Source organism: Mycotypha africana (assembly GCF_025528875.1).
Source record: "Mycotypha africana strain NRRL 2978 chromosome Unknown BDF20scaffold_5, whole genome shotgun sequence".
Taxonomy (NCBI): domain Eukaryota; kingdom Fungi; phylum Mucoromycota; class Mucoromycetes; order Mucorales; family Mycotyphaceae; genus Mycotypha; species Mycotypha africana.
This window is the reverse complement of record NW_026515729.1, coordinates 198,860-220,706: the sequence shown is the minus strand read 5'-3', so window position 1 is coordinate 220,706 and position 21,847 is coordinate 198,860. Positions and strand designations below refer to the sequence as shown.

The 21,847-nt window shown below is 39.0% G+C and overlaps 11 protein-coding genes across 11 annotated transcripts; 6 read left to right on the top strand and 5 right to left on the bottom strand.

The window, feature by feature from the left end:
• Positions 1 to 1,457: 1,457 nt before the first annotated feature.
• Positions 1,458 to 2,734, top strand: BDF20DRAFT_479678 (uncharacterized protein). Its single transcript, XM_053075550.1, has 5 exons — positions 1,458 to 1,829; positions 1,904 to 1,979; positions 2,067 to 2,104; positions 2,190 to 2,459; positions 2,529 to 2,734. Exons 1-5 carry the CDS (start codon positions 1,634 to 1,636, stop codon positions 2,624 to 2,626), a joined length of 678 nt encoding a protein of 225 aa, XP_052936052.1. The 5' UTR covers positions 1,458 to 1,633; the 3' UTR covers positions 2,627 to 2,734.
• A 65-nt stretch (positions 2,735 to 2,799) lies between these two features.
• On the top strand, positions 2,800 to 4,219 carry BDF20DRAFT_835165 (uncharacterized protein; the record flags this gene model as incomplete). Its single annotated transcript, XM_053078817.1, has 2 exons — positions 2,800 to 2,948; positions 3,055 to 4,219. The coding sequence occupies 2 exons, from the start codon at positions 2,800 to 2,802 to the stop codon at positions 4,217 to 4,219; spliced, it is 1,314 nt and encodes a 437-aa protein (XP_052936051.1).
• Positions 4,220 to 4,305: 86 nt separating this feature from the next.
• On the bottom strand, positions 4,306 to 5,741 carry BDF20DRAFT_819880 (S-adenosyl-L-methionine-dependent methyltransferase; the record flags this gene model as incomplete). The annotated part of the gene is made up of 5 exons (XM_053077494.1): positions 4,306 to 4,535; positions 4,611 to 4,853; positions 4,983 to 5,090; positions 5,182 to 5,512; positions 5,631 to 5,741. The coding sequence occupies 5 exons, from the start codon at positions 5,739 to 5,741 to the stop codon at positions 4,306 to 4,308; spliced, it is 1,023 nt and encodes a 340-aa protein (XP_052936050.1).
• A 1,476-nt stretch (positions 5,742 to 7,217) lies between these two features.
• Positions 7,218 to 8,012, bottom strand: BDF20DRAFT_805936 (uncharacterized protein; the record flags this gene model as incomplete). The annotated part of the gene is made up of 2 exons (XM_053076511.1): positions 7,218 to 7,369; positions 7,496 to 8,012. Coding segments are annotated over 2 exons (669 nt in total), but the record flags the coding sequence as incomplete, so codon positions are not given.
• A 2,068-nt stretch (positions 8,013 to 10,080) lies between these two features.
• Positions 10,081 to 11,050, top strand: BDF20DRAFT_912721 (uncharacterized protein; the record flags this gene model as incomplete). The annotated part of the gene is made up of 3 exons (XM_053083985.1): positions 10,081 to 10,335; positions 10,422 to 10,839; positions 10,923 to 11,050. 3 exons carry the CDS (start codon positions 10,081 to 10,083, stop codon positions 11,048 to 11,050), a joined length of 801 nt encoding a protein of 266 aa, XP_052936048.1.
• Positions 11,051 to 11,169: 119 nt separating this feature from the next.
• Positions 11,170 to 11,956, bottom strand: BDF20DRAFT_835162 (peptidyl-prolyl cis-trans isomerase-like 3; the record flags this gene model as incomplete). Its single annotated transcript, XM_053078816.1, has 5 exons — positions 11,170 to 11,302; positions 11,375 to 11,577; positions 11,660 to 11,737; positions 11,820 to 11,894; positions 11,954 to 11,956. The coding sequence occupies 5 exons, from the start codon at positions 11,954 to 11,956 to the stop codon at positions 11,170 to 11,172; spliced, it is 492 nt and encodes a 163-aa protein (XP_052936047.1).
• Positions 11,957 to 12,124: 168 nt separating this feature from the next.
• BDF20DRAFT_912719 (Mdm33 family-domain-containing protein) lies at positions 12,125 to 13,808 on the top strand (the record flags this gene model as incomplete). The annotated part of the gene is made up of 2 exons (XM_053083984.1): positions 12,125 to 12,608; positions 12,697 to 13,808. The coding sequence occupies 2 exons, from the start codon at positions 12,125 to 12,127 to the stop codon at positions 13,806 to 13,808; spliced, it is 1,596 nt and encodes a 531-aa protein (XP_052936046.1).
• A 475-nt stretch (positions 13,809 to 14,283) lies between these two features.
• Positions 14,284 to 14,971, bottom strand: BDF20DRAFT_912718 (60S ribosomal protein L15; the record flags this gene model as incomplete). The annotated part of the gene is made up of 2 exons (XM_053083983.1): positions 14,284 to 14,891; positions 14,965 to 14,971. The coding sequence occupies 2 exons, from the start codon at positions 14,969 to 14,971 to the stop codon at positions 14,284 to 14,286; spliced, it is 615 nt and encodes a 204-aa protein (XP_052936045.1).
• Positions 14,972 to 15,294: 323 nt separating this feature from the next.
• On the bottom strand, positions 15,295 to 16,096 carry BDF20DRAFT_867599 (uncharacterized protein). Its single transcript, XM_053080908.1, has one exon. It carries the CDS (start codon positions 15,956 to 15,958, stop codon positions 15,788 to 15,790), a length of 171 nt encoding a protein of 56 aa, XP_052936044.1. The 5' UTR covers positions 15,959 to 16,096; the 3' UTR covers positions 15,295 to 15,787.
• Positions 16,097 to 17,063, top strand: BDF20DRAFT_867596 (50S ribosomal protein L22). Its single transcript, XM_053080907.1, has 4 exons — positions 16,097 to 16,158; positions 16,232 to 16,266; positions 16,338 to 16,571; positions 16,708 to 17,063. Exons 1-4 carry the CDS (start codon positions 16,119 to 16,121, stop codon positions 16,945 to 16,947), a joined length of 549 nt encoding a protein of 182 aa, XP_052936043.1. The 5' UTR covers positions 16,097 to 16,118; the 3' UTR covers positions 16,948 to 17,063.
• A 625-nt stretch (positions 17,064 to 17,688) lies between these two features.
• BDF20DRAFT_867590 (uncharacterized protein) lies at positions 17,689 to 21,512 on the top strand. The gene is made up of 9 exons (XM_053080906.1): positions 17,689 to 18,734; positions 18,815 to 18,899; positions 18,965 to 19,011; positions 19,089 to 19,096; positions 19,201 to 19,552; positions 19,639 to 19,738; positions 19,831 to 19,986; positions 20,056 to 20,134; positions 20,203 to 21,512. The coding sequence occupies exons 1-9, from the start codon at positions 17,894 to 17,896 to the stop codon at positions 21,334 to 21,336; spliced, it is 2,802 nt and encodes a 933-aa protein (XP_052936042.1). The 5' UTR covers positions 17,689 to 17,893; the 3' UTR covers positions 21,337 to 21,512.
• The last annotated feature ends 335 nt before the right edge of the window (positions 21,513 to 21,847 follow it).

The following is a 21,847-nucleotide window of genomic DNA, read 5'->3' as shown; positions in this document are numbered from 1 at the left end:
ACCACCACGACCACCACGACCACTACCACGACCACCTATACAACCACGACCATGACAACCACGAATGGTTGTTTATCGGATGACAAACAGCAAAAAGTATCCTCCTCATCATCGACGACTTCTTCCACTTCTACAACTACCACTTACTCATCTTGATTTTAAAGCATATGTTTTTTTTTATTTTGTTTGCAATAAAAAAAAGAAACATGTTTTTACGAATATTCAAAAAAAAAAAAAAAAAAAATCAGAACAATTTAGAAATATCCTATCAGCAATATGTTTTTTTTTTCATTCCACTTTCTTTGCCTTTTTTTTTTTTTTGCGAAATGATATCAAATCAAAGAACTCTTGCTTTCTTTCGATACAATGTTCCTTTTTTTTCCTTTGATTTCATCTCGCAAAAGAAAACAAAGAGAGTTGAAATCAACTTTGGCTAATAAGTTCATCCTTTTTTTTTTTTTTTCTTTTTCTGACGGAAAAAAAAAAAAGACCGGTATTGTCTTCTATATCACTAGGCGAAAAAAATAAGGTTTTTATTGGTTTAGAAGAATTCTCATTGAATAAAATCGATGTTTTAATAAACGGAAAGGGGGAGAAAGGGAAAGAGCAAAAGAGAAAGAGAAACTTTTTTTTTTTTTTTTTTTCCCTCAGAAAAAGAAAAGAAATGAAGCGCCGCTCACGCGCTAAAGAGATTGGAACTGGAGGAGAGTTTTAATTTAGATGATGTGTCGACATTTTGTTCCATTTGTTTCTGCAAACATCATGTCTTTTAAAAAAAAAAAGCGGGCAATCAAAAACTTCTTTCTATGATCTCAAGAACACTACAACCAACAGTTTGGTTCACAATTTATAAAATTAGATTTCTTTTACAAGCAAAAAAGAGTAAATAGAGAGGTACAGTACGCATACGGTTTTTCCTCGTGGGACTTTTTTTTTTTTTTTTTTTTTTTTCTTTTTCGTTACTTTTAAACAAGGATTTTTTATCATTGTAATTGGTAGGTTAAGCTGAATTACAGTATGTTCGCTTCTTTGAAGAAAAATTCGGACTTTTTATGGGGAATATTTATACTGATCATAGGAAAGTTTTTGGACTGATCAATTATTAGATTGGGATTCTTTACGAAGCTGTCTTAGACCGATTTCTTTTTGCATCATGGCTCTTCCCAACTCCCAACACTTTTCTTGGTCAGCAGAGTCCAACTCGGCCCCAAGCCCAAAAATCATTCTCAACGCTCCTACGCCCAAGTGGTCACGGCATCTAAACGTGTTTCGCTGATGCATAAAAGCATCGAAGCTCCTGATATTGATGAAGGCGCGACTTAGAGTCGCCTTCAAACACGTGTCTATAGGTCCTCACGTACAATGGGGGCTTTGTTATTATCTATTTCACCGGTTCTCTACATTTATCAAAAATAAATCCAAAAATAGTGTACCTAATATCCCAATTTTCTATTCGTTTCATCTGAAAACAACTCTCAACGCTGTCCGAATCTGAACCGAAAAGACTGTACCAACGTATATTATAACAAGGAGAAAGGGTGGTGGGGGAAATTCTCCTATGTCCAAAAAAAGCAAAAATTCCATTTTCGTCAGCAATACACCCCCTTTTTTTTGAATTCTTTCGTTTTAAAAAATGTCACATAAACGTTTGGTTAAGGATTTATTACCTCTCAAGATAACATCGCCTCCTGTTTCTTTGGGAAAAGGTGATTGGCTCGGTCTGGAATATGTCAACTATAGAGATGATAAGAATGTTGAACGTCGATGGGAACGTTGCATCAGAAATCAACAACGACCATCACAGTCAGAAGGCACAGTAGCAGTGAATGGTAAAAATTTCGCCTCTACTGATAGGACTTTATAAGTCTCCTGATGACATTATCCCATTTCCCTTTAAACATAGCCATTGATATTCATGCTCTTCTGTTGCCTGAAGGAGGAAGTCAAGAACCGGAAATTCTACTCGTTATTCAATATAGGTAGAACCAGTGTACGAGCCTTTTTTTTTTTTTTTTTTTTTAGCTGTCTTTTCTACTGACAAAAAAAGATAATTCCTTCTTTTAAAGACCAGCCATTGAACGTTATTGTATAGAGTTTCCATCAGGTACAGAAAAAGTTGCGCTTCAAAAGAGGGGCTTATTTCCTTCCATAAAGCTGGACATCTGACTTTACAAGTACAGGCTTGATAGATGCGAATGACCACGATCCATTGGATTGTGCGCAAAGAGAACTACGCGAAGAAACTGGCTATCTGATACCCAAAGATCAGTTTGAACTAGTACAAGTTCCAGTTGCTTACGAACCGGGCTTAACGAATTCATGCTGTTATATTGCAAGAGTCACCATTGATACAAGCAACAAAGAGACATCGCTTGCTCAAGAACCAGCATTGGAACCCGATGAATGGAGCTTGCAAAGTATCAAGTTGCCTTTGAACGACTTACTACATCATTTGACCGGTAAGACGCGCGAAATATTACAATAGTGTTCCTCCAACTGCTTACTGATCATTCTATTGGGCGTTGTAGAATTACAAAAGGCTCAAAACGGATTGTTGATGATCGATAGTCGATTGCATGCCTTTGCCTCTGCCTTGGATATAAGTAAGAAGCTGTCTTTGTCGTAGAAACGGTTGAGACACAAAGGGAAAGAGAATCAATACAAGCTTTTAGCCAAAAAATTAAAAAAATCAAATCCAGATTCAAAATAAATCAAGCACCTTTTTTTTTTTTTCTTTTTGTAAATTACTGTGTTTATTTTTCTGATCTCTCCATTGACTGTGTTGTTCCATTGCCAGCCATGGCCAAAGAAGAAACGACCAAAAAGGGCTATATCTGGGCACACGAACAGAGAGAAAAATGGGATGAAATTACTGTTGAAAAGTTGACACTTTTAGAGGATATACTGAAGGTTCATTTGAAGTGGTTTGATCAACATAGTACTCCCAAGTAAGTTCATCAGCTACACTCATGATACAATTACTTTTTAAGTGCAAACATCCTAGAAGCTATCTATAACCTTACACATATCGTCTGATGTCAACAAAAACTATAGTGATCTAATCCATTGGAAGCGTCCCACAAGATCAGTGCAGGCACTGGCATCAGAACCAACATCTGTCATAACAAAGCGTCAGTCAAATGTTCAGCCTAAAGCAACGACCTATGCAACCACAAGAAAGACGGACAGATTAGAACGCGACATTGACTCTACAGACGCAATAACCATTATTGAAAAAGACAGCAGTGTTGGATCGTCCCAAACAACGCATAAAGATGCAAAAGTTTATTCGATCGATAGTGTTGTTACTGTGAGGACACCACCATCCGTTCGCCCATCCATTACGCTTGACACGTCGGTGACATCGGTCCATCACAAAGCTCATCCAAAAAAGCAAACTCACACGATGGAGCAAGGAACAAGTGATATCAAAGGTAGGGGTTCTCATAGTGGCCCCATCCAAAGAGACGATGCAAAAGATCAACAAGAGGAGGAGGATGACGAAGAGTTCGACGAACAAGAGGATGAAATCGAGATTGTTGTGTCAAAACGGTTTGCACAACAACAGAAGCAACAGCAACAACCTACCTACGCCAACATAACGGCCGCTAAAAAAACAGCCACGACGCATTTGAACGGCGTTCCTCCAACTGGATCCAATGCTACGTCTACGTCATCCAACGGATCATTATCAGCACCAGTAACCAACGTCATCCAACGAAAACAATCACTGGCTGAAGAAACGGATAGCCAACAGAAACACACCGAACGAATATCTGAGCACAATAGCAGGGACAATAAGTATGATGATACCAACAATAACGATATCGTGATAAGTGATGCATTGCCAGAACCACCTTTGAAGAGATCCAAATTGTTGTCTCTCTCTAATAAACCCTTTTCTTCCTCAACAACCGCAGCAGCAACCACAGCTACTCGTAGCACTACTACTTCCACCACCACCACAGCAATCCATCCACAAGAAATGACCACACAACAGCCTTTGGACAAATCTTTACAAAAAGAAAAGAATCCACCCTCCTCCTCAACGATACCAAGCTGGGCACAAAACCCTGACCTCAGAAGACAACTAGAGTTACAATTCTCAACCATGGATCCAGATGAAATCTTTGGACGTTTACCACCATTTCAAGAACAAGAAATTTTTCATAACGACCGTATCATTGAAATACCCAAAAAAGCTCCAGAGGCTTTTTAGTTTTAAAGAAATGATTGTATTTATGTGCCATACTCAATTATACCATGATAACAAGGTCCTTTTCTTTTCTTTTTTTTTATTTTTCCTTAAAATCCTACTGGTTTTTTGGTAGTCTTATTGATCTGCTCATTACTGAATGCCAACACTTTGTAGATTCTACCCATAGCCTTAGAATCCATCAGTCTTTCTGCACCATCCAATAACGTTTTCCTTTGCTCGGATGTCTTGGCATTCTTGAATAATTGTTCTATACGAGCTGCAATACCCAAAGATTTTAAAAACTCTTGTTGAGTCGTCGGTCCATAAGCCGTCAATTCTAAATTGGCATAAAGTACATGAGAAATTTGTCAATGCCCCCTCTTTCCTATCGTCATGTAATGTATGTTTCTACCTTTTCCTTCTGTCTTGTTATAATGTTGAATAGCCTGTTTCAAAAACGAAAAATCCACATCCGCACTCAAATCAGCACTTCCAGGATCTGACATGGGATGTACAATAGCATGTTTTCGAATAGCTCTCAGCGTATCTCCTTGAATATAATCCTGTCCGTAATCAATCGCCAACCCCGTACCACCATTTCGACCCAGAAATTGTGCTATTATGTGCATGAATTTATAGGCATCCGGTGATATCTCTACTCTGTCTCCTATCTTTTTCTCTTTTTGTTGATTCAAAGGGTTTTCTTCATGAGTGCCGAGCAGTTTTGTAATAGCCGTCGGCTTGCTGGATTTGACAATCTTGAAATTGTAAGGCGTTTCTGTACTGTCGTCCATATCGATCAACAGTTCCCGCCAATCCGAATCTGTTTTTTCAAAGCTGTGAATAGGTAATGCATCAAAGAACTCATGAGCCATGACCAATGACCAGCCATCTAGTGCAGCAGGGGGAAAACGTGGAGGTAAGTAAGTGAAGGAATGGAGCATTGAAAACGGAGAGCAGTCGTGTCCTCTATCGTTCTTTACCTGGAACAAGTTCAATACCATCGTGCCACGACACTCGAATACCATCTTCTCTCGTCATGGTCTCTGAAGAATCAGCACCTTTATCGCACACAACCTCCTTGTCTGTTGATGGTGATCCTTGAATCAAATGATCCCTTTGTATCTTTCGAAGACCCGGGCTTGCTTCAATCAGATGGACATCCGTCAATGTCTTGTAAAAGTAAGGAAATTGAGCCAGTGTTCTCAACATATCACTCATTAATGTGCCTCGTCCAGGTCCAAATTCAATAATTTGAGTTTTCGACGGCTGTCCTAACCTCATCCATTCTGTCAGGTACCAAATACCGCATAACTAGAATAGAAAAACCATGGGTTGTGTAAAGGCAAGAAAAACCGAATTAAAAAACTCTGTACTTTTCAACAAAAAAAGTCATTCTTAACACCCACACAGACAATCCTATTCTTTTTACCTCACCAAACACTTGACTGATCTCGGGTGAAGTGACAAAATCACCTTTTTTGCCAAAAACGTCATTAAACATATAATAACCACTGAGTGGATTGACAAGTACTTCCCTCATATATCGCGCCACTGTCAACGGTCCCGTCAACTACTTTTACAGCCCGTGAAACATAAGTACTTTTTACTAGGGTCGTTCGTGAAAGCCTGACTGAAAGAAACTACCTTACTTTGATAGAATCTTGTAAATGTCTACCTAACGGTGACAAGGGCTCTTTCATCGATCCAACAGAAGCAGTAGTATCAGCTACTGTTCCTGAAGTGTAATGTCGCTGTGATGGCTGCACGAACAATAACCGTAAGCATGGCTTCAATTTACAATTTTGTTGCTGTCGTATGAAAACGGACGAAACAAGTGGAAGCTTTGAAATACAAGAGTGCATTTTTGGAAGGAAAGGAAAAAAAAAAAAAAAAAACTCCTAAAGGGGTCGGTGAGTAGGTGGAGGGGGGGTGGTATGAGGCTGGAGGAAAGTGGAGATGATACGGTTGCCATATATGGGAAACGGCACCCGAGTAAAAAGGGCAAAATCATCTGTGGGGTTGGAAAAAGAACAATAGGCGGAAGTGTATGCATTTTGTATAAAAAAAGAAACGAAACCAAGCTGGTGATAAGAATGCAGTTCTTTTAGATCTCAGATGAAGGATGATTACGATAAGCAGCTACTACTTTAGGGAACAAACCAGAAAAGATATTCCAGAATACTTCTTTCCTAGCCTGTTCAAATAATTGTAAAGTGATGTTTGATGATGGGATGCTATGCAAAGATGATACAGAAGCTATTCGACTTGACGGCGCTAATGCAGGTTGAACTGTGTTGGTGTCAACAGGAACCGTAGGTACGGTGTTAGAAATAGACAACGTAATAGTAGGAGTACTGTCAGCATTTGTTGTTGTGGTTCTCGTTGTGGTAGATGTAGGATGAGCCACGGTATACTTGGTGCTGAACATCGTCGCTATCGGCATGGGTTTACGCATATCATGTGGAGCAGAATGAGGTGGCAAGATGCACTCAAACGGTTCGTAACTACGGACAACAGGTGGCGGTGGTGTATCCAAAAGCCAGTTCAGATGTTTGTTTGTTTTTGAAGCAGCAGTGAATTTCTTTGAGTTTGTTAGCGTGCTGTTGTTTGCACTTGATGGCGGCGGGGAAGAAGGTGAAGATGCCACGATCGTCTCATGAAATTCTCCAAATAATTTTTGTGGATGCTGTTGTTTAGGTGACGAAGAGGAGGATGGTTGCTTTAGAAAGTTCGGGTCGCTGCTCTGATTATTGTTGTTATTGCTTGTGTCTTGTATCATCCATTCGCGTACCAGCGGTGCAAAGGCAGCATCTATCTTTTCTCTAGCGGCAAATGATATGTTGATCTGTAAAGGTGCTTGATCTGCTATAAATGTATTGTAGAACTCTACCAACTCTGGCATAAGTTCGATGCCAAAAGGTGTATTCAGCATCTTGCTGTCATTGGTATAGTGATCTGGGGTTGATGTTGTCGGTTGTGGTGAGTGATGAGTGAGGCTGTTTGAAATATGCTCTTGTATTTTTTGTGTGAATTCGATGTATTTTTCATAAAACAAGATATTCTCTACACTGAAATCTTTGACAGCCCATGTTTGCAATACTCGGAGCATTTTAGGATTCAGTAAAGCTTGGGTCAACGATTCCGTAGTCAGCTCTACTACCGGATCATCTTGCTGATACGTCGGAAGTGTTGTTGCTGCCGTTGTGTTTCGCGACATATCGTACAATGGGTCACTATTCAAATCTTTCGTATGAAAAAGTGCCTTATTGTTGGAACATGGGTACCACCACCAACACTTGGATTTTTGCTGATTGGCTAATAGGCCATTCTGTTGTTGTTGTGGTTGTTGTTGCTGTTGTCGTCGTTGGATTGTTTTTTTCCTTGGTAAAAGTAAGTCCATGATGGAAGTATTTCTCGTTGACAAAGTCGTCAATGGTATCTTTTTGAATAAGGGCCAAATAATACTGACAATATGATTTGTCGTTGTCACCACCATCAGCCAGTTCATAGGTCCGTATATATTGCGGATAGAAGAGGGCGTTTTTCTAGTAGGAGGGTCAAACACGAGCTGCCAAACGATCGTCATGACCAGACAAGGCGTTCCTACACCCATGGTAATCATGATTTCTTTTCGGATACCATGGGCGTCTTTATCGCGCCTGAGATACCATACGACAGAAGGTACAATCAGAATAAAGAAGCCGACCACCATGGCTACATTGAGCATATTCCCGTATAAATACTTGCAGCGTGCCTTTGAATGATAACTATGTGGGGGGCGTATATAGGTTGTTTCAACAATGATAATGATAACCACAATCACAAGTAATGTAGCGAGAAAGTGCAAAACTTCACGGGTCGTACTCAAGTTGAGGGTATCCTTATGTCGCATAAACCAGGTGTAGTCCTTGTCTTCCTTTGCTGACATTTTCGAAGAGGAAGTGGTGTAAACGGAGACATTGGCTGTGTGTGAGGTATTGGATGGTAACTGCTGTTGTGTCCTATTGGATCGTTTCGTAGCGGAAGACAAATAGCGTCGCTGTAATTCATTCACACGAATCAGTAGATGGAGACGTAAAGCACGCCAAACGATAGCGTACGTCCAAATGTAGAATCCAACAAATGGACCCCACAGATAGAATTCGCAAGTATAATCACCAACAAAAACTTGATTCGTGATGACAAAGGTGGTAAAGACAAGATGACCCAATGCACCTAAAACATATCCGAATAAGCCCCTTTTGCCGAGTGAGTATGTTTGCCATTGTTTCGATATGTTGTAGCGTAGCTTTTCTGCTGTTGTAGCGGTCCATGTCGTTGTCGCAGGTGTCGGAGATAATAGTGCATACCACTTGGCTGATTTGATACGGTATATGTAGTAGCTGGTCGTGTATACAATGAATAAAATGTTGAATAATAGTAATGCAAAATATATACGTGCGGACATGATTTTGGTGCGTATTTCGTCACAGAAGATTTCTTCTGATACGACTTGTTTGTACGCAGTATATATTTCATCTTCACAGTCTTGTAAAATTGGCATGAAAGGATGAATAATATGGCCCATTTTGTTATATTGTTTTCGCTTTTCTTTCTCTTCTTCTATGCTGTTCAAGTTATAATAGTAACAATCATGATTTGCAAACGTAAAAGAGATACGTAAGGAAAGAAAAGATAGAAAAAGCGCGACGACAGAACTATGGATATATTAGACGCGTCTCGTAGTTTCTTTTACTCTCGTTAATAGAGAAAACAGATTGTAAAACAGAAGGAATAGCTTTTACTATTCCTTCGGTCTGTCAGTTCTATCCAAGAAATGGTTTCAGGTGTGGAAATGAAACCTTGGAACCACATTTTTAGCTTATCGATTTTTGCCCTTTTTGGCATGCTGTCTCAATTGTTTATAGTTCTAGTTATTGATCGAAAAAACTGTATCCAATTAGACAGACAGATCTATGGCAATAAAAGAAAAGAAGGACCATGAGCAACAGTGAACTATTCATCCTGTCTATTTTTGATGTACACGTTACTCGACGCTTTGTTTTTATTGATACCCAAGAAGGAGTAGAACTTGACTGCTGAAAGAGTAAGATTTGCTTTTCATTTGTCTTCTGGCTTTTAACGTTTACCGTTTCGAAAATTCTAATCCTAATATCAACTGTGTAAAGAGGATAAAAGAGGATGGAGTGGGGGAGGCAAAACGAGCCATGTGGCTTTGGATCTTTAAGCAACCCATATACGATTGTGGCTTGAATTTCTTGTTTTGATTGGGTTGATCTGTTCAGGTTCGACAGAAAATCACACAATAATGATGATCATGTCTTTTATCAGGCTTTAGAAGTGTTCAGACTATCCATTTATGTTCTTTTCATTGATGTTCGTTGCTGAAAATGAAAAATACCTCCATTTATTACAACATCTTCAAAGAATCAGGAGCATATAATCTCAAGTTACAATAAAAGGTACGAAACCTGAGCAAAAAAAGAAACTGGTTTCAAATGTTCCAAGCCATTTGTACCAAATAAAAAAGAAGACCTTTTCCGATGCTACTGGAATAAGGGAGAACTGGGGTTTTAAACCTGCTTGATCATTGTAAGTTATTTTGGAATATGTCAGAAAATACTTCTGCTTACTACGCAAAGTATACACCCAGGACATCGAATTACACGGCGAACAGCAACGGCTAAAAGGGGAAAAACCAACCAGACAAAAATGAGGCTTTCTAAAAACAGTAAAAGATCGATCTTCATCCTTCCGGAGTTTTAATTTTGCCCAGCCTCTGTTGAAGCTTCAGACTGATGCCGCATGTGATGATAAGATACTGAACTCTAACTTTTTAGGTCTCTTTTCATATCTTTTTGTGTCTGTTTTATTCTTGAATGGATGTTTACTCACTAACTCGGAAAAAGAGACCTTCACACCTTACACTTGCGCAGCCGTCCTCTTCCTCCGCTGCTTCATTACAACAACAACTTCTACAGTCGTCTTCAACATCAGCTGGAGATACCGATTCAGCTGTAGATGTGTCATTAACAACAGCGAACGATAGTACGACCGCCATAAATTCTACCCGCTCACCTCTTAGTTATACCTTTGACGAAGTGGTAGGCTCACCGTCTCGCGACCACTGGAGGGTAAAGTATGACTTATTTCTTGTAAAATAAAGACGTACATAGGCTTATTGTGTTTGTGCTTTTATTTCCTGTTACAAAAATTTCAGCCTGACTATGAAGCAGATCGTTGTCATTACGCAAAGTGTTCAGTTCGTTTCGGCTTATTTGACCGTAGACATCATTGTCGAAAGTGTGGAGAAATCTTCTGTTCCTTCCATTGTTCCAACTATTTCCGTTTGGACCAGTTTGCGCAATTTCATCCGAAGGGCGTTTTATCAAGAGGTTGTAACACTTGCGCAGTAGAGTATAAACAATGGCAAGATGAACTACGGAGACTAGAAAAGAAGCAAGCAATGGCATCTTCGCCGTCGTCTGCAACGATCAGAAAGAACACTAAAGCGGAACAGCAACAACATCAGCAACAGACAAACTCATTAAAGAGAGGTAGAGGAACGAGGCATGCCGGTATCATGGCTCAGCAGCAACCTCATGGTATGGAAGGTGTTACGGAACTTGGCAGGGATGGTAAGAAAAAGAACAACTTCGTTTGTAGTAAAAACTCAAGCTAAGTGATATATATTTACTGATCGTATGTCCATTTTCGTTAGATATTGTTACGCCACTTAAAGCGAATGCCTCCAGAGGTGTTTCCATCAATTCAAAAGACAAGACAAAAGATTCCGCTTTCAACCCTATTCCCTCAGTCCCTGCAGACTGGCAATGGTCGACATTCTAGACTTTTTTAATCATAACTATACACATTCTTTATAACTTACGTACTATTTATAAATGCCCTTTATTCTTTTTTATATTCATCGTCTTTACAGTGCACTATATATCATATATATTTACAAATTATTGTTTTTCTGCTATTGGATTAGCATGGATCGTCACTGATTTTATACGTATGTCCTGAAGAGGTCTATTCTTTTCATCCGTAGGAATTTTTTCCAAAGCATCCAAAGTTGAATCAGCACCATCAATTACCCTGTATTTTGTTATTTCACTGTATCAGTAATCTACTGTTCTATTATATAAAGCACTTTCTTTCCTAACTCACTTTCCAAAAACCGTATACTTTGTATCCAAATGCGGATGTTTTGCGTATGTGATGAAAAATTGCGAACCATTTGTGTTCGGCCCTGAATTTGCCATGGAAACTATGCCTCGTGCATTATGCTTCAAAGTAGATCGAATCTCATCATTAAACTTCCTACCCCATATAGAGTTGCCTCCTTTTCCTGTACCAGTGGGATCTCCTGTCTAAGTAATATATCAGTTAAAAAAATCAATAATGAAAATGTAAAGCTCACAATCCACTTATTGTATCCTAATGAATCATTACCTGAACCATAAAGCCCTTTATATTTCTATGAAAAGTACAGTTATCGTAATACCCACTAGCACATAGAGCTAAAAAGTTCTTTAAATGTAAAAGAAATGTCTTTAGTTTCGAGTTGATCGCTTTTAAAAACGTAGACTGCCTTTAATTGAACATTCTTTACCTCTGCTGTTTTAGGCACTGATTCACAAAAAACTTCGATCTTCAGATCACCTAAATCTGTGTGTAAAGTAACTGACTAGGATATGTTGGTAATAGTATGGATGATTATCAGTTATAACAAAACTCGATCATTACCATAATCACTACAAAGAGTTGCTGTGCGGAAAAGAGGTTACACTTTTTGATGCTGCATTTCAAATGGCAGCACACCTTTAAATAGTGATTATGTAATACTTCGGCCGTCAATTATGAAGAAATTGAGGGGAAGCGAGGGGTATTTTGCCAGCTTTAACGTTATACCTCTCAATGTCAACAATGAATCCATTCTCTGGTCGCTTGCGAATAACGGCGGCCGCCTCAAACCGCATCATCCTCTCTCAACCGGGTTTTAGATTTCGCAGCGCAGCTGTACGTTCATCGTCGTTCTCCACTCATACTCCTTCTGCATACCCTGAACGATCGCAACAGGAGGAACTTTGTCAGTTAAAGCAACAAACAGATACTACTGAGGCAGACAACGCTCTTGTCGGAAAAGCAAAATTCAACAAAGATACACAATTGCAAAAGACGTTGGCTGCCACCAAGGCTTATCTAGAGAGATTTCAAGCCGACCTAAAACCTCGTCTACAAGCATATCTTCAAAAAATAAACCAAGCATCTCAACAATTGAAAACACTCACTGCAGAGGTCAACGATTCTAAAGAAGCACTCAGAAAAGCCAGTAGTATGTTGAACGAATTGACGGGGTATAATGAAATTGATACGATGAAAAAACGTGTAAACCATCAAGGTAAGTTTATATGTTGTGAAGAGCACGCACAATCATCCCTCTCCTCCTATGTTAATTTTCTTTAAACCTTGTTCTTTATGGATAAAAGCTACTGTATTTGAGGCCACACGAGATCAAGTTCAAGAAGCCAAACTGGCTTATGAAGCAGCCATAGAAACAAGATCTTCAACACAAAGAGGCATCAACGAACTTCTTCAACGCAAACATCTATGGACAGGTGATGACGTTACAAAATTCACAGAGCTTTACCGCTTAGAGCATGCTCACAGTCAAGCCGAAGCGGCTGCTAAAGAAAAATATCAAGCTTCCGAAAAGCAAATGGACAGAGAATACATGGAATTGGCTAGATCAATTATGGAACGATATCATGAGGAACAATTATGGAGTGATAAAATCAGGAGTGTCAGTACTTATGGTACATGGGCACTGATGGTGGTGAATTTATTATTGTTCGTTGCTGTACAAACGATATTTGAACCGCGCAAAAGACAAAAACTAACAGATCGATTTGAGGAACTGTTAGTAGCTAAAGTAAACGAAGAGGAGGAGAAATTTAGAACTTTATTAGATGAAAAGGATAAATTGTCGTTGCAACAACAGACGGCTTTGCTAGCAACTTTGAATGAGTTGGCACAACATCCTCTTTTTGAAGAGAAGGATATCGTTCAAACTCTGTTACAGCAAGCATCATCAGCGTCGTTACCAACAACATCATCACAGTCGGTTCCAATAGCGGAAAAAAGCAAGGAGGAGATGCTGACGATACCAGTTGTCGATAATGTAGCAATAGAACCATCAGAATCATCGCCATCATTTATAAGTGATGAGGAGCTACAAACATCAGCTTCATTCACGCCATTACCAACAACATCATCACAGCAATTTCCTATAGAAGAAAGTAAGGAGACGCTAGCGATACCATTTGATGATAATGCAATAATAGAAACATCACCATTGTCGTCACAATTTATAAAAGATGAGGAGCTACGAAAGTTAGCTTCTTCCTCACCCTCAGAACAATCCAATCATTTTGTAGAGACATTTGAAAAGTTGAATCATGTAAATGATACGTCAGTATTAAACCAAAATCAAGACTCATCCAGTCTCACTTTGAGTAAAAACAAACTGATCTTATATACCTTAGAAAGTGCGTTGGCGGGTGGATTACTTACAGCCGCTGCTGCCTATTTTTTCAAATAAAGTATTGTATTTCTATATATATTTACCTTTTATAAATAAGATAAACGTTTGGCAAGGTTTAATAAAGTTGAACTTTTCTTCCTTTTTAATTTAATGTTATGTAGCTTTATTCTGTCACTTCGCCGTCTTTTCTGCTTTCAAAGGTTGCGATCGTACCTTTCAAAGTTACGCGCATAAAAACTCCTTCGAATCCGCCCGCCCTATTAGCAAATGCCCCTTTGAGAACTTAGGCACACTCTACATTCCTCCACATCAAACGTGCACTACGTGCTTTAGATTGATGAAGCTCCAACAAACATCGTCATCATGTGTTCTTCTGAAATAAACCTAACATGACACACATTCGAACTACAATCATGAGTGCAACTTTATTGATTTGTAAAAGTAGTTGAAATCAAAGAGAAGCAATAAAAATTTACCCACACATTCTATCAATAATAAACATATACTACTAACAAAAATAGCGTTAATAGATTTAACGGTAACGACGGAGAGAGAGGGTGTTGCGACGCTTCCAGGTGGCACGACGACCAGAACCCTTGGTGTTGTTGAAAAGGTGACCCTTGTTGTGACCACGGGACTTCTTACCGACGGAGGTAAGACCACGGGCTTCACGGTGCTTGTGAACAGCATTGACGATCCAGTTGATACGAGGATCACGACGAATAGCCTTGTGAGAGGGATCAACGAGGATAACTTCGTAGTACTTGTAGGTAGCATCTTGGTTGATCCAGTAGGAGTTCAAGACACGGAGGTTGGCACACTTGCGACCGACACGTTCTTCGGCAGTAGCACGAAGAGAACGTTGGTACTTAAGTTGGCTAACACCTTCATTGACGGGCTTACCATAGGTAGCACCCTTGGGAACTGGTCTCTTACGACCACCACGACGGACACGGATACGGTAGATAACGTAACCTTGTTTGGCCTTGTAACCCAAGCGACGAGCCTTATCAGGACGAGAAGGGCGAGAAGCACGGTGAATGACATTGAGTTGTCTGAATTCCCAACATCTGACACGGAGCAAGAAACGAGCAACGTCGGATTGCTTCTTTCTGGCAAGTTCCTCAAGATACTTGTAGGCTATAATAATAATGTAGTATTGATTGAGTAAAATGAACCTGTCACTATCCAACTATTGTCTACAAGGACTTACCACCCATGGCTGTAAATCGATCGATGAATAAAAATTAAAGAAAGACAGATAAAATGTGAGTTTTATTATTCCAGGCTTCTATACACAGCTCAAGCTTCCAATTGAAATTGCAGTCAGAGACAAATTGAAACTGTCATATATAATGCATTTAGATTCTGCACAATCTTCAAGCGGCATATAGTGATAAATATCATTGATGCTGACTTGTCAATCCATCATTCAAACACATACATCCATTGAATAACTACTGATTTGTATTCATCACATTCATCTCTGTCTACATATCTCAACTGATAGCTTCAAATTGACAGCCTTACCTGAACGATATGATTAAAGAGGAAGTATCAATATTATTGTGATTTGTTAAGGTGATAGTAGAGCAAGCGATCTACCCTACCGGAGTTTCAATAGCACAAAGCAACAGAATCATTGCAAATAGGGTGTGTCTCACCATATAATATTTCTCCACGATCAACCGAGTATGTGAAATTTTGTACGCACCAAAACAATACATAAAAAACAGTTGCTGTGTAATTTTACGGTTTCAAGAAACCCTGTGATGAGAAGGTATATTAGTCAATACTGATCCCTTAAGCAGTAAGCAGATCAGGAGAATGGTCTTTTTTAATTCGTGCGCCGTTGCTGCTCTACATTCAGGGTCAACAAGAAGCGACAAGAAGGCCCGAGATACCAATTGATACAACTTTAAAGTCCGGTCCGGGTAATCTGAGCAGCAGACCCAAATGGAGAATTATACGAAGCAGCCAGCATTGTCTTAATTAATCCTTCCTTTCATCGACAGTATGTATACCGATATGGTGCATCAATAGAATCTAGAAGTAGAGAGAAGGGAAATGACGAAATGTACAGATATAAGCAACAATTTATGCTCGATTTTGGATGGATGATGGACGGATTTGAAGTTGATAACGAGAAAAAGGACTATGTTGACGATATGGATATGCCACAACAAAAATAATACAAAACCATTCATGTTCAATCGGCACTCATTTTCTCGCAGAATTTGGATCGTTTTGGCTTTTTCAAACTCTCTACTTCTCTGTTCCTGCACCAGTGTTTTGATCTGTTTAATTCAACGTTCAACATGTACTGATTACTGCTTATTACTCCATCTTAGAGTCAGTTGAGCAACTATGGTCAGATACGCTGCTACTCCTTCTAACCCCGCCAAGGGTAAGTGAAGATCAAGGTGAAAATGTATTAACCCTCAAGTACATTAACTAATAGAATTATTCTTAAAAAAAAGCTTCCAAGTCCAGAGGTTCTTACCTCCGTGTTCACGTAAGTGTTTTCGCATCCTTGTGAAATTCTTGACATCGATATTTATTGTATGTACAATCCTTTTTTTATAGTTCAAGAACACCCGTGAAGTCGCCGCTGCTATCAAGGGCTTGAAGTTAAGCAAGGCTTATGCCTATCTTAACAACGTCACCGAACAAAAGCAATGCATTCCTTTCCGTAGATTCAATGGTGGTGTTGGTCGTACCGCCCAAGCTAAGGAATTCGGTACCACTCAAGGCCGTTGGCCCGTTAAGTCTGTCAAGTTCGTCGTTGACCTTTTGAAGAATGCCGAAAGCAATGCTGAAGTATGTATCAGAATGGACAATTTAGTCACCATAGAGATTTTAGTCGAACAGAAAGAGACGAATTTGTAGAGGATTTTAAAAGTGAAAAAAAGGTGTATTGACGCAAACAAATCTATTTATTTCTTTTCAACTCTAGGCTAAGGGTTTGAATGTTGAAGAACTTTTCATTTCCAGCGTTGTTGTTAACCAAGCTCCCAAGCACCGTCGTCGTACTTATCGTGCTCACGGTAGAATCAACCCCTTTATGTCTCATCCTTGTCACATCGAAGTTGTCCTCGCTGAAAAGGACGAAGTTGCTCCCCGTGCTGCTGATAAGAAGGTCGTCAAGCTCAATGCTCGTCAATTAGCTCGTAACGCTCGTCTTAACCGTGCTTAAATTTTATTGTAGCTTTTTTTTTGTATTTCCAGAAAAATAAAATGCGTTTCTTCATAGCTTAGATTAACTATTATGAAGGGAATGGCTTTAGGTTGTTGCTATGTTATGAAGCTGGGTAACTACAGTGTTTGGCGTGTAAAATTGAGAGTCTTACATGAGGAGGATGCAGCCGACGCACAAAGCCGTATAATCTTGAAAATATATGCGTAATGAACTGATATGCGGAGGCGGGGGCGGGGATGGTTTGTAGAAACTAACATTACAACTTAGTAGAGAGTTACTTTTATTGTCTCAATACTCTATCTGCTTTCATGGAAAGGATCTAACGAGTTTTCTATGAAGCTTTCAAAGTGTACAAATATTTTTGGACAAGACGATCAAAAACTAATGGATATTCAGCCACCTTTGAAAATAAAGCCAACGTAAATGTGACGAGATACATGCATAAACAAATCTTCTTGCAGCATGCATCTCGACAGGGAATTGTGAGCGGAATATTAACAAAAATTGCAAAACCTGCGATTTCTAGTGTTGGATATAACCTACAGCGTTTCGTCAGTCGAACTGTTCGGTCAACAACCTTTGATAGGGGAGGGATTTTCATATCCTCCTGCCCTGTCTCAGGTTTGAACATTGAATAGTCAAGTGTCTAACTTTGACCCTCAGTACTGAAATTGAAGGACGTCCTCCAAGAATAATTTCTTAGTATCTCTTCTTTTTCTGTCTCTTTTGTGGAGTGTTGTACAATTTTGAATTCTTCAGCTACTTCAATTATCGAAGTAACCAATCCTAAGTTCAAATCGCTAATAAAGTTTTTGTGTATTCTCTTTGCCCAAAATAAAGTCATTGTAGCAACAGTGTTAGACAATATCTTATTGCTCTTCCAACCGTCGCCTTTTTTCGTTCCTCTTTTACAGTACATCTCCTTTTAACGTGTACAATAAAAATGACTAACGAACAGTCTATTACTCTGTCTCCTTCTGCAGAAAAAATTGCAGTGATAACACATGCTGATAGCAACCCTCCAGCAATGAATACAATTGAAAATACTTCAGCGACAGAAAATATATCATCGTCGGCTGCAACAGCGTCAATTGATAATCAACAAAAAGAGCAAGGGACAACAGCGGTTAACACAGAGAAAACAGATAGCAATTCTGAAATCGAAAAGGATGAAGTGAACTCTGTTATAACAAGTGAGGATGGAACTGCTGCGTTAGCAGGAATTGGGTTAGATTTGGTAATTAATGCACTACGCTCGACAATACAACTTCACCAGCATAATGATGAAGCTAGAGAATTAGAAGAAGGTTGCGATATGAAAACGGAGAAGGAAATAAATGAGGAAGACCTCAGTACTGCTAACCAAACTTTTGTCGGACTATCTCAAGATCATAGTGTGCACTCTGCCGAAAATTCTAATACCATGAACGATGCAATTTTTCAAAATAAAGATGAGAATAATGATAGCGAGGAGGATAGTAATAGCGAACGCTTCGAAATTGCATCTAGTACAACAGATGTAAGCCAACAAGATAACAAAATATTCGCAGATAAAGCAGCAGTATTGAAAGAATCAACAGAGGTTGCGTTTGAAGATCTGGTTCCTCCTACTCCTGGTATTGACCCTCCACACCGACAAAGCATGCAATTGCCTATGAATGAGCGTCCCAGCGAAGATAGTGGGGATATCGAAACTCATAGTCAAAATCTTATTGCCTTGAATAAGGTTGATGTAAAAAATATAGAGGAAAATTCACTTTCGCCAAGACAGCAAGAAAGAGCAGGTAAGGATTGCACTCCGTCGGACATAGTTTGCGCACTTAGAAGTATAACTCGACCGTGCTCTCATACGGATTGTAAATAGACGAGCCTGTACTGCGTGCTGTGCATCATTTGTTCAATAATCGTTTCATGAAAGCGAAAATATTATTTGAAAAACGAGCTGAAAGGTATATAGATTATAATGGTGCCAAATTTCTTCCTCTTACGCTAATATACTGCCATGCTGTTACAGCGATCCCTTACATGCTTTAGGTTTGGGTTCGATGGCTTTTTTGAAAGGTAAAACTTTATATGACATCTTGAAATGAAAAATTCAAAAGCGCCATTAACTTTAGATATTTCTTATATTGATATAGCTGTAATGGTAAGGTCATCGAGCGTCTAGTTTTCCCCTTTATTAATGATAATTAAATGCTATCAAAACCAGTATACATGCCTAAATCCAAATTTCGGTCTTTACTCATGTAGACAACAGATGTGGCAGCAACAAAAAATGCTATTGATGTATTAACTTCGGCCTACATCATTGCAAAGGCACAAATCGACGCTGCTACTAAGAAAACGATGGGCGATTCCTTTTATCAAGCCATGACTTCCTACTACAACTATATTAAATTTGCCCGTGCGACCAGAGCACTTCCCACAAATACTGAACCGGCAACATTGAAATCAATTCAGAAGAAAAGAGTTACATTTATCTCTAATGGTGTCTTACGTGCCCATGTCGCGAAAGCTGAATGTTGCTTGCAGATAGCTATTTTACAATTGTTGCAAGAGAATGCCTTAGGATATATTAAATGCGGTATGAATCTAAGAAGAGGTAATTGAACACTTTGAGCAATATACATGTATTATAATGCATGCATATTTTAAGAACCGTATATATTTTCGTTTTGTGAAGAAAAGCTTATACAAGTTATAGTATTGTGTGGCAAGAATACAAGTGCATGGGGCAAGTATATAATGAGTTTATCGATAGAGATACAATTTCTGGTATCCAATTCGGGTAAGTGCTAATATTGATTGATTTGTTACTGCAGATATAATAACAGTTGACAAATATGATCTATCGTGCTGTTATATAATCACAATATATAGAATTGGTGCAGTGCACTTAGTGCTGTCGGCTCTTCCAAAAAAAGTGCTCCGCATTGTTTCCGCTTTTGGATGGAAAGCCGATAAACATCTAGGTTTTGCATTATTGAAACTATGCGTCGAAGAGAAACGAATTCGATCACCAATGGCCTCATTGATGTTAGTTATACTTTTATTTTATTTTTCGGGTGGTTTATGACGTATTTATTAACACTATTATTATAATAGGCTATTGGCATATTATACAGCAATGGCAAGTTTATGTCCGAATATTCTAACAGATGAGTATACATTGCCCGCTATAGAGGTATGGGAAACACATTTTTTGTTGCTTTTTTATGGCTGGTTAGAACGCTTAATGATAAATCCGCATAGACTCTATTGGATGCCCAACGTGCATTTCCTAATTCTGCATTCTTTCTTTATTTTGCCGGTCGCTCATCGCGGCTTGCAAAAAATTTAAGCTTATCTACGCAATCTTTTAGTTACGCAATTGAAATTAGCAAGAACGAGTGGGCAGAAGTTGAAGTGATGCATATTTCAAGTTATGAGTTAGCACTCAATCATATGCTTGAACAACAATGGGAGGAGGCTGCAAGCCTTTTTGATATGCTTTACTTAGAGAATTATTGGTCACCTGCTCTTTTCAGGTATTTGACAGGTGCTTGTGCTGATATGGCCGGAAATCGCACAGAAGCTATCCTCGCCTACGCAGAAATACCAGGCTTAATTGGTTCTTGTAGCAGCACGCAAGGCTCAAGTACCCTTGAAAAATACATTCTCCGTAAAGTACAAAACTATCAAGAAAGCGGTTACCAAGATTTAGATATGACGCTGGGAGCTTTAGAATATCTGTATTTATTCATGGGCTTTGATTTTATGAGTCATGATTCGCTGGATGAATCGTTAACAATCGTAGATGTGGCGCTCAGAAAGATATTAGAGATTGAACAGCTGGAATATGGAATCCGAACAGTGGAACTCTTACCTGAAACACCACCACCCAAGTATTTTAATCAACGTGGTGTTCTACTGTTGATCAGGTCATCACTCCTCAACACTCTTGGCCGTTATAAGGAAGCAATTGTTCACCTTAATTGGATTATTGATCAGAAGGATTTAATGGACATTGATAAATGGGTCGTGCCATTTGCTTTTTGGGAAGCTGGTGTTACAGCTTGGGGGCTGAACAATAAAACACGTAGTCGCTCGCTCTGGAGCTCCGCACTGAAGTTTACCAAGTATGATTTTGAGTTCAGGTTGGCCATGCGTGTTAATCTGGCCATGACCAAGGCAGACGAGCTGGCTGTACCAGAACCCGAAGATGACAACAGATCGCATTCTTCTTCTACTATGGATAGTCCGGCGGAGAAGGACTCTTCATACAATTCAAGGCCTGGGAGTCAAACGTCCAGCAACGATAACAATGATTTTGACTCCTCTGGAATAACTAATAATAACGATAACCAGAATAATTCCGTGTCAATTCCTAATGGTACTCAAGATTAAACACTTGGGACTTACTATTTTCCCCTGATACTAATATGTATTATATCTAGTGTACGTTATCTTCTAATAAAGCCGCTCAAGATGTAATTCTGCACTACTATGGTCGGACGTGTTGAAGAACACATAAACACATCTAGCCTCAGCTTGATAAATAAATTGCGTAGATTAGTCTTTAGCTACATTTGATAAGCGTGCCACATAGAAGCTTTTTTCGAATAGTTTCTATTGATGATTTAGTTGATGCATGTTTCATAAAGGATATTCATATCACTTGCCGTAATTAAAGTAATTCTCATCAGGTGTATCTGATCTCCTCTTCTCCTTTTCCTTATATCGTGTTGCTTATCATTCACTTACTACTGATCAGTGTTAATCGGAGGTTAAACACATTAACAATATACTTTTTGTTTTTGTTTCATATGCTGTTTCCATTGATATGTATTGTTTCAATGAAATGTAGGGGCATGCATTTAAAATAGTTTAGAACTTCTTTATTACTAACCGAACAACT